The sequence below is a fragment of the Schistocerca serialis genome, chromosome 7 (genome assembly GCF_023864345.2).
Source record: "Schistocerca serialis cubense isolate TAMUIC-IGC-003099 chromosome 7, iqSchSeri2.2, whole genome shotgun sequence".
NCBI classification, from domain to species: Eukaryota; Metazoa; Arthropoda; class Insecta; order Orthoptera; family Acrididae; genus Schistocerca; species Schistocerca serialis.
This window is the reverse complement of record NC_064644.1, coordinates 44140078-44150717: the sequence shown is the minus strand read 5'-3', so window position 1 is coordinate 44150717 and position 10640 is coordinate 44140078. Positions and strand designations below refer to the sequence as shown.

At 43.5% G+C, this 10640-nt stretch overlaps 1 protein-coding gene across 1 annotated transcript in view; it reads left to right on the top strand.

The window, feature by feature from the left end:
- LOC126412632 (paired box protein Pax-6-like) overlaps positions 1-3845 on the top strand; it is a 181046-nt gene extending 177201 nt beyond the window's left edge. Inside the window, exon 6 of the mRNA XM_050082308.1 lies at positions 3710-3845. Coding sequence (XP_049938265.1) covers positions 3710-3845 — 136 coding nt within the window. The remainder of the gene's footprint in view (positions 1-3709) is intronic.
- The last annotated feature ends 6795 nt before the right edge of the window (positions 3846-10640 follow it).

Below are 10640 nucleotides of genomic sequence, written 5' to 3'. Positions count from 1 at the left end.
TTCTTCGTTTTTGGCCATTAGTGTAAAAACATACGACTTGTAATATCTATAATTTGTAGTCTGCAGATGACGTAAATACTGATGTATTGTTGTGCAGTACTCAGTCCTCAGTCGCCAATACAAATATCTGCAGTTATAGCCGTTACACCCTGTATATGCAGTGTGATATTGCCAAATGGGGACAAAATGCTGGAACGATCCACCAGAAGATAAAAAATAGAATCAAACACCATCCAAACAGGACATGAAGGCCTAACGGTACCGTTCGGCCGCCGTGTCATCCTCAGCCCTTGCGATACGGAGGGGCGTGTGGTCAGCACACCGCAGTCCCGGCCGTTGTCAGTTTTCGTGACCGGTGCCACTACACCTCAATGAAGTAGCTCCTCGATTGACCTCACAAGCGCTGAGTGCAGCCTGTTCGCCAGCAGCATTTGGCAGACCCAGACGGTGACCTATGAAAGTGCTAGCCAGACTGGACAGAGTTTAACTTCGGTGATCTGACGGGAACCGATGTTACCACCGTGGCAAGGCCGTTGGCTGTTTCAGAGGATAAGGAGCAAGAAAGGTTATATGGACATGTCGGAAATGCGTTCCAAGGGGGATGCACCTATTTCAAGATGAGGACAAAAGATCTTTGTCAATGACGCCAGCATCATCACCCGGCAGCTAAACGCTAAACGTGCTGATGTCTCAAAACTTCTGCAGCAGTCGACCTCACCACAGTAGAGCAGCGCTTGCTGCAGCAGTCAACTCCAGTAAAGAATGCTGCACTTAGACTGATGTGGCAGTCTACCACAGTCAGAGGCCAATCCCGTAATTCTTTTCCTTGCTCCAGACAAAATCACTTTGTTTACGTAAGGAAACATTTCACAAGAAAGTAGTATCCTGGCATGCCAAGCACGATTCAGTTGCGGTAGAGTGTTACATGAAACGAAAACCGGTTGTCGTTGTCGAATCGGTGATAAAGCATTTACGTAACAGACCACAGGCGATATTGGGAAAAAGCCAATGGTAAAACGGATTTGTCGGTGCCTGTAAACGCAGTGTAAGCGGAATCCCACTCTCCACATCGCCTCAGTGGTCTCTCTCCTAATGCCTGTCGCGATGCCGTATCTGATAGGCTTACCCAGAACCTGGGGTAGCTTGTTCTTCAGGCTGAGGGACAACTTGTGCTCTTCCCCATCACGTCTAGGTCTCAAGCTACCATACAGTGCATGGCGGAGTGCACCTTGCACCGCCACCAATTCCCTTTCTTCTTCCACTCACAGATGGGGTGACGGAAAAAACGACTATCTATGTACCTCTGAACGAGCCCTAACTTCTCTTGTCTTTGCAGTTCTTACGTGAAATGCACACTGGCGCCAGTATGACTGTTCTGCAGTCAGCCGAAAATGCCAGCTGTCTACACTTTCTCAACAGGTATTCGCATTTCAGTTCACGAAGCATCTCTTGTTTGTGTATTAACCCCGATCCTACCAAGGCGTGAAGCTTCGTGTTGTGCAATCGTCAAAGGTACACGAGTGATGGCTCTGAGCACTATGGGACTCAACTGCTGAGGTCATTAGTCCCCTAGAACTTAGAACTAGTTAAACCTAACTAACCTAAGGACATCACAAACATCCATGCCCGAGGCAGGATTCGAACCTGCGACCGTAGCCGTCTTGCGGTTCCAGACTGCAGCGCCTTTAACCGCACGGCCACTTCGGCCGGCCCAGGTACACGAGTGGGCCTTCAGCTCCGAAAGCCCATATCGATGATGTTTCGTTGAATGTTTCGCACGCTGACACTTGCTGATGCCCCATCATTGAAATCTGCACAAATTTGCGGAAGGGTTGCACTTCTGTCACATTTAACGATTCTCTTCAGTCGTCATTGGTTCCGCTCATGTCGGATCTTTTTCCGACTGCAGCGATGTCCGAGATTCGATGTTTTACAGGATTCCTGATATTCACGATACACTCGTGAAATGCTTGTACGGGAAAATCGCCACCTCATCGCTACGTTGGAGATGCTGTGTTCCATCGCTCGTGCGTCGACTGTAACTCCGCGTTCAAACCCACTTAAACCTTGATAATTTGCCATTGTAGCAGCAGTAATTGATCCAACAACTGCGCCGGACACTTATTGTCTGCTATAGGCGTTGTCGACCGTAGCGCCGTATGTTGCCTGTTTACATCTCTCTGTATTTGAATACGCATGCCTATACCAGTTTCTTTGGCGCTTCATCGTGTACGAGGTGTGGCTACAAAAAAAACCGGACTAGTACTGGTGAAACAATAAAACGAATGCAATAAGGCTGAAAGTCGCGTGGCCTGTCACGTGACTCTCGCTCCGCCTACTGCTCGAGTTTCATCTGCCTCCTGCACTCAGTCTGCCCGTGGCGTCTGTTTTAAGTAGTTGACGTTTTGTCTGTGCGTCGGAACATGTTGAGTGTACAGAAAGGACAGCGTGTTAACATCAAATTTTGTTTCAAACTAGGAAAATCTGCAAGTGAAACGTTTGTAATGTTACAACAAGTGTACGGCGATGATTGTTTATCGCGAACACAAGTGTTTGAGTGGTTTAAACGATTTAAAGATGGCCGCGAAGACACCAGTGATGACACTCGCACTGGCAGACCATTGTCAGCAAAAACTGATGCAAACATTGAAAAAATCGGTAAACTTGTTCGACAAGATCGCCGTTTAACAATCAGAGCAGTGTCTGAGTTAACAGGTGTTGACAAGGAAAGTGTTAGGCAGATTCTTCATGAAAGTTTCAACATGAACAAAGTGTGTTCAAAAATGGTTCCAAAGCGTCTCACAATTGAACAGAAGGAACGCCGAAGAATGATTTGTTCTGACATCCTGGAAAACATTCAAAGTGATCCCACCTTCTTACAAAATGTTATTACTTGCGATGAATAGTGGTTTTTTACTTACGATCCCGAAACTAAACGCCAATCGATGCATTGGAAAACTCCTGGTTCTCCACGACAAAAAAAAGCACGAATGTCAAAATCGAAATTCAAGGCAATGATGATTGGTTTTTTTTTTTTTTTTTTTTACTTCAAAGGGATTGTGCACATTGATTGGGTACCAGAGGGACAAACAGTGAATCAGCATTACTACATTAGCGTCCTGGCTACCCTACGTGAGCGAGTACGGAGAAAACGGAACGATTTGTGGAGAAAAAAGTCATGGATCCTTCACCAAGACAACGCCCCAGCTCACAGTGCGTTGTCAGTGAAGACGTTTTTGGCAAAACACAACATTCCCATCTTAGATCATCCACCCTACTCACCTGATTTGGCCCCCTGTGACTTTTTTATTTTCCCTAAAGTCAAGTCAGCTTTGAAAGGAACTAGATTTGAGACTGTTGAAGCAGTAAAAGAAAAAGCGAGGGAAGTAATGTATGGACTTACCGAAAATGATCTGCAGCATTGCTATGAACAGTGGAAAATTCGTATGGAGCGGTGTAGAGACCGAGGAGGAGAGTGCATTGAAGGAGATAACATGAAATTGTAAATAATTGTAAATAAATGTTTTTTCCAGCATCAGTCCGGTTTTTTTCTAGCCGCACCTCGTATACTACTCACGCCACCGTACGATGCATGTTGAAGGGCAACTTTTACCACTACTAACCATTGTGTCTGATGAGGTGCAGGAGCATATTTAGTATTTTGTAAAAGGTTGGCTCTGGTAAAGCGCTTGCTCGCCGTGCGTTGCAGGTACCCAGCCGGGGGGTCGCCGTTCGCGCCCCTGCAGCCCAGCCCGGGGTGCGCCGTGCTGGCCGACCCGGACCTCGACCTCCACACCAAGAAGGGTAGGTCCGCCAACTGCGCCGCTGCACAAGCCCTTCACTAAAGTAACTCCAAAGTAAAACTTTCTTTCTGTGAAGATATATTTGCCGTGCATACGAGTTGAGTTAGCCCAATATGTACGACTTTTTGGTTGTTGTGTGGTTGTGGGAGAGGGTTAGAGAGGGGGATGTGAATATGGTCAGGAAGAGGTGGAGGAGAAGATGGACAGAGCGAGGAGATGGTGCTGATGGATCGAGAGAAGCGGTAGGAGGGGACTGACAGAGAGAAAGGGGGAGGGCGAGATGGTCACAGAGAGAGGGGGATGAGGGTTTAGATATAAGAGGCAGGTGCAACATGGAGGGGAATGGTGGGCAGATGAAAAAGGAACATGGGGGTGACGGATAGAGGGATGGACAGAGATAGGGGGAGGAGGAGGAGCAGGAGGAGGAGATTAAGAGAGAGGGGGGCAAGAGGAGATGGACAAAGAGAGGAAGAGCAGGAGATGGAGAGGGAGGAGTAGGGAATGGACGGAGAGAGTGGTCAGAAAGATCTGGGTAGAGATGGAGGGCTGAACAAGAAATGTGATCACTATATGTACAGTACGCGTTTCAACCCGCGAGTAAATGGTGAGATCTTTATAAAAATGGATGAGAGAATTTGTATTAAATTCTGCTACAAGAACGGAATAGACTACGGCATATTAGTTTTAGAAAAGTTAAATATTGATTTTTTTGTAGTCTGCCATGTCTAAAGCAACATTTGTATAAGATTTTCGAAGAAGTCCGTGAAAATGTTGAAGAGGACGAGCGCCACGGACGGCCCACAACACCATCAACCGATGAAATCAGGGAAAAAAATGAAAGAAATGATTACGAACTGTCGCTGGATCACAAACAGAGAAGTCGCTGCTGATGCTTACACATCAGATGGCTGTTTCCAAGAAATGGTTTCTGTTGTTTCAGGTATGGAACGTGTGACAGCAAAATTAGTTCTAAATTTGTTGAATGTCGAAAAAAAAACGGCGAGTAGAAGTTGCTGAGGAATCGCTACGTAAAGCGATGACGACGCAGAGTTGTTAAAACTTGCCATAACAGTTGCTGAAACATATAACCACGCATATGACATCGAAACTAAAGATCAATCGTCCCAGTGGAGTACTTCAGGATCACTAAAACCGGAAAAAGCTCGACAAGTTAACTTCATGCTCGCCGTGTTCTTTGATAATGCATTGATTTCTTGCCAGTAGGTCTAACGATCAATAACAAGTACTCCTTAAAAGTTCAAGGCTGTTAACGTGAAAAAATCGAAAAAATGTCCCGATTTGTGGCGAAATAATTCATGGCTTTGGCAGCATGATAAAGAACCTGCTTACACTTCATAACTGTCTGTGAATTTTTGGCCAAAAATAGTACTGTAATGATGTTCCAACATCCACATTCGCCAGAAATGGCCTATGTGACTTCTTTTATATTTCTTAAAATAAAGAATCCCTTAAGGAGTTATCGCTTTGCAGGAATAGACAGTATTTTTTATGTAGAGTCTTGTTCCATAGGAAGCAAGGGAGAGGATGTTGTTACTGGTGGCCGATATCCTCGTTCTACATACAAATGCACACGTGGATTAACACAGTTCTTTATTTACATCTTGAATAGAGTCCATGTTGGTGGTACAAGCTCATCAGTAACAGTCCTCTTGCAGACAATGTCAGTAATCATGATAATACAATCTTTAGTCTCGCTAGTCTGGTCGCCATGTACTGTCGTAACCTGAGACGTGAAGACAGCCAGCACTGCAACTAACTGACAGATGGCAAACTGGAGTGTGAGCTAGTGAGTCAGTGAGACCCCCCGGACAGCCGCGGCCGCGGCGGCGGCCTAAATACATCCTGTCGAGAGGGTGTTGGCGGCGCGCTGCTTGCCGGTGTGTCTCTGGCCTCTCTCGTGATACACGCTTCATCCAGCGCCCACTATCAATCTCAGCGGTACAACTTTACCGACTGGTGGGCTGGCGACGGCTTAGGCCAGTGCACTTTACGCATTGCTGAGAGACCCAAAATCCATCGAACGCTTCCAGAAGTCTTTCGGAGCTCGGAAAAAGCAATGGCCTATTTAACGGGGACTATTTTGAAAGGCATAATATTGAAGTACACAGATAAGTGAAATTACTCTCGAAAAAGAAAAATTCCCGTATTTTTTAAATGCACCTTCAGTACTCCTGTTGAAATGCTCACGAGTACTCAGCCAGATAGCAGTGTGATGTCTCATTCTCATTACTTCGAGGCTTAAACTGTGAGAGGTTTTCTTTAAAAACTTTTTTGTTTATCGATTTGAAGATGTTTAGGAAAACAGAGAAATGGAAAGATAAAAGATGATCCGTCACCGTCAAGTAACCGTCCGTATCGCCATACAGACAGGAATTATGCTTTCAGAATGCATTCTGGAAATTAACCCCAGGTTGTGGCTAAGATATGTATTCCAATATCCTTTCTTCCAGGAGTGCTAGTGTCGCAAGATGTGCGGGAGAACGTCTGTAAAATAAGGAACCGAGTACCTGGTGGAAGTAAAGCGTGAAGGTGGGTCGTGAGTCATTCTTTGATGGATCAGTTGATGGAACAGGACGAAAGGCAAGGATTCCAGTTTCGCGCCTAAGGTCGGCACACAGTTATAATCCGCCAGAAGGTTTCAGGAACCACATTAGCTGCATAACTGAAAAATACTTTTGCTTCGAATACGAGCTTGACTCAAATATGACGAAAACAGTCCTTTACGTACATGACGTCTTTGTTAGTCGAGTTTTCATCCTGAATAGTGTGTGATGTCTTGGTGAAGATCACGTCATCTGCAAAGAGACACGTGCGATGTAGAACAGTAGATCAATAGGTGAGAGACCGACAACAGCCTTAGCAGCGTTCGAAGCGCCACAAATTGGACTCCGAAACTTTGAGGACCTCTCAGGGAAGGTTCGTCATAGGTCAGTTCAAAACAATTGGCTGTGGAGCTTATATCTGTCGCAGAAGTTGCAATTTCCCTACAAGCTGCCGGTGGCAAGCGTGAAGGAGGAGGTCGTTGTGTGTGTGTGTGTGTGTGTGTGTGTGTGTGTGTTATGAATGGTGCGTGCGTCTGTGTGTCACGCGCGGTGATGAACAATGACGCCTTCATCGTCCATTTCGAAATGGGACCACTTGATTTTTTAAATTTTTTTTGCAAAAACGCATTTTGGTTACTTGCAGTCCGTAACAATCAGCTCTCTGTTGCTGGACTTTTGGAGATTGCCATTTGATCTCGCAAAAGAGGGGACGCTGCATGAGCATTATGCTTCAGCAGTCTTAACCGCTTATCGCGGGTTGGCAAATCGCAACATGATTTTGGAGAAGCTTATTAAGTTTGTGTGTTTCAAGGTATAATGCGTAAGCAGTTCAGTTCATATTTAACTGATGAGAAAGCAAAGGGTCAACTCCTGCAGTTGTCATGACGATCATTTATATGGGAGTGCAAATTAATTCTGGCGTTCTTTTTTACCTTACATAAATGCCTTTCAATTTTGAGCTCATAAAGCAGAAATAGTGCCCTTAGCTGATGTAATCACAATAATCAAGCACAACGTGGCGGCAAAAATAGAACGAGCAGTAACTGCAATACTGAAAAGTGTTACAGATTGGTTGTCAATACATAGTCTACCATCTAACTTAGGCAAAAAACAGTCTGTTCAGTTCTGCATGGAGAAAGATACGACATCGTCATCGTTAACAACAACAATTAAAAATAGCTCACATCACACTCTACCACTCACCGATGTCATACGGAATAATTTTGTGGGGCAATTTTCCCCTCAGAAACAGAAGTATTCACTGGACAGAAATATGCTTTAAGGGTAGTATGTGGTGTCCATCCTCGAACTTCAGCTAAGCAGTTGTGCAAAAAAGAAAGTGCTAATAACAGCCTCACAATACGTTTACTCCTTTACGAAGTTTCGTGGAAGAATAAAGAACAATTGATAAATAAGAACAGCTGTCATAAATACATCGTGGTCAGAAACCGTAAACAGTAAACCTTGTAAGGGTGTTGCAGGGTAACTGATAAGAAAAATATTCGATACGTTACGCCGTTTCCGAATTAATTAGCGAATCATGCCGTTACGTACCCGATTTCAAGCGTCCCGCCTGATACAATAAGTGTCAGATTGTCTCATAGCGTAGATGGCAGCACACGAGACTGCTCAGCCTTTGGTTCGGGCTCCAGTCTTCCTGCCACCGCATGTCCAATTTTTGTATCGCTCATAGTTAGGTTTTAGGAAACCAAACGAATAACACGTTTGGCGACACCGTCTGTGGCGGGCTGCTTGAATTTGCTCGCAACAGCCTAATTGCCTAACTTCAATGTCAATTAAGTTGAAGACGCCGCAATGTATCGAATGTTTCTCTTAACAATTATTTCTCAGCACGACCTACCCTACAACAGCCTTACAAGCTTTTCAGACTGTCGTTGACCATGCTGCATGACAAGAAAGAAAATAGCCTCTTGCACAGAGAAAAGAAAAGTATGATGCCTCAAAAACAGTTGCCCTACTGATATATACACTGTGCTTCAAACCTTAAAGACGAGATACATGAAGTAACATTATATGCTAACTATTCGGTGCAAATGAAAGAAAGTCCGGAAGCATATTGCATAGTTTTGCGGAACGGTGTCTAGTGAAAGTTTTAAAAAGAAATTGAAGTAATTTATACTTGACAATTTCTTCTAATTCGTAAAAAACTTATAAGTCTCTAATGTGTTTTTGAGTTACACTAACCACCATTTGTTGTGAATTATTATTGAAATGTAAATTATCAGTATGAAGTCGTATTGTCACAGAGGAAAGATATCTTATTTGTTAACCTACTGACACGTTCTGCATCATAGAAAAAAAGTAAACTAAGCCAAACACTGTCCCACAGATCCACGAGCCACCGTTTACGTGTGACGCTGTTTGCACAAACGATGCTATCTCATACCACCTGGGCGCCAAAAAAGCGAACAGAGGTTAGTACAGTGCGGATACCTGGAAGTCTGTCGCGTGTATGAGAAGAAGGCGAAGAGAGACTGTAACGATCCTACACCCGCTACTCCATTCGTAACCACAGCGTTCTCTTGTAAAGTTTTATTTCGACTGTCATGTCGCGCCTGTTAAGCTTCGTCACCACACTAGAATCTCGACTATCTGTCGTAACGTATAATTTCGTACTCGCAACTAAGAACAAAAGTATTAACAACTGTATCACTATTTTAGAGTACATCGAACTCGTCTCACTCATGTTAACTGTATTTGTACCTGTCTGTATATTAACTGGGCTATCGTACTACTTCCGGAGTGTTTAGCGGGCAAACTAGCAGGTCATTGTACCGAGAAACAAATTATACAGTTCACTGTTAGCTGTAGTTATAATCCTGTTAATTTTGTACCATTAAAATACAGTGATAACATTCACGACTGGGCCATCAATCAATACCAACTCACTTTTAGTGTTTTCCTCCGGAATATCAATTATACTACATGTTAGTACGGGTCGGCACGACCTGAAGGAACTGGTTTTGAAAGAAAGTCTGTTCCTTCATCTTAGAATGAATTTGTAAGTCCTGAAGTGGAATAATTACTTTTTATATCAGAATGAAACATTTCTTTATGAACTTTACAAAACAAAAATTTAGTAATTATCATTAGAATGAAGTTATTTTAATCTTGTAACTTTCAGTGAATACATTTAAACAAAAGAATTTTAATCAATTATTATAACAATGCGAGCCATCAAGGATGTGTGCCACCACTTTCTTACTTTAATAAATCACACACTTGTGACATTAGTGTTATTACTTTCCTACACAATGAACTGCAATTTTGAAATAGGATCTAAATAAATAGTTGAAATGAGATTGTAAACTGGTTTAAATTAATTGCCAATATATTGACGAAGAGCACTTTCCAACACAATCTAACTCAGTCTATACTTCCTGTATCCGAACAGCGAAATTAATTGTCTGTAGCTTGCCTTCTCAGAATCAGTGAAGCTGAGAATGTGTTGCAAAAATACTTTCGCAACTCACATTAATTAGATAGACCAGACTCCATAATGTCAAACTTTGAGTAACATTCTTGAAGCAAATGGCGTAATTCTTGCAACACCATATTTTGGCCTGGAAAGACCTTACATCTGAGGCTATCACGGGCGAGAGATGATTTATTGATGCAGAAGTGCTAATTATCGACTCCTTCCATAATTTTTGATACTGTTAGTACTAATACTTATTGTCTTGATGAGGGCACCAAAACACGGTCTCTCTCTCTAAAGCTGCAGGCAGGCTCCTCCTCGTAGTTCAGTCAGTGTGCGGTATACTTTCCTGTGCATAACAATGGTTCAAATGGCTCTGAGCACTATGGGGCTTAACATCTGTGGTCATCAGTCCCCTAGAACTTAGAACTACTTAAACCTAACTTACCTAAGGATATCACACTCATCCATCCCCGAAGCAGGATTCGAACCTGCGACCGTAGCGGTCGCGCTGAATAAGAGTCCCTAACCGTTCTTTTCACCAACCTGTCGTCTTCTTAAGCCGTGTGCCCAGCACAGAAGACCTCATCGGTAGTGGAATCTTCTTCGGCAGAGGCTGCTATGCTGTCAATTTGAATCTGTGATTGTGCTTTTAATGGGATGCCACTTGCCCAGATTAGTCTCCGTATCTACAGAGGGCAAGATCTCTAGTACTGACAATGATGGTTGGCGACACTTCTGATTAGTATTTCCTGTTTTGTTATATTTTAAATAATCGCATATTTTACACTGTCTTTTACAATTCTCGACTTAGCTTTCTCAATTGTACGGTAA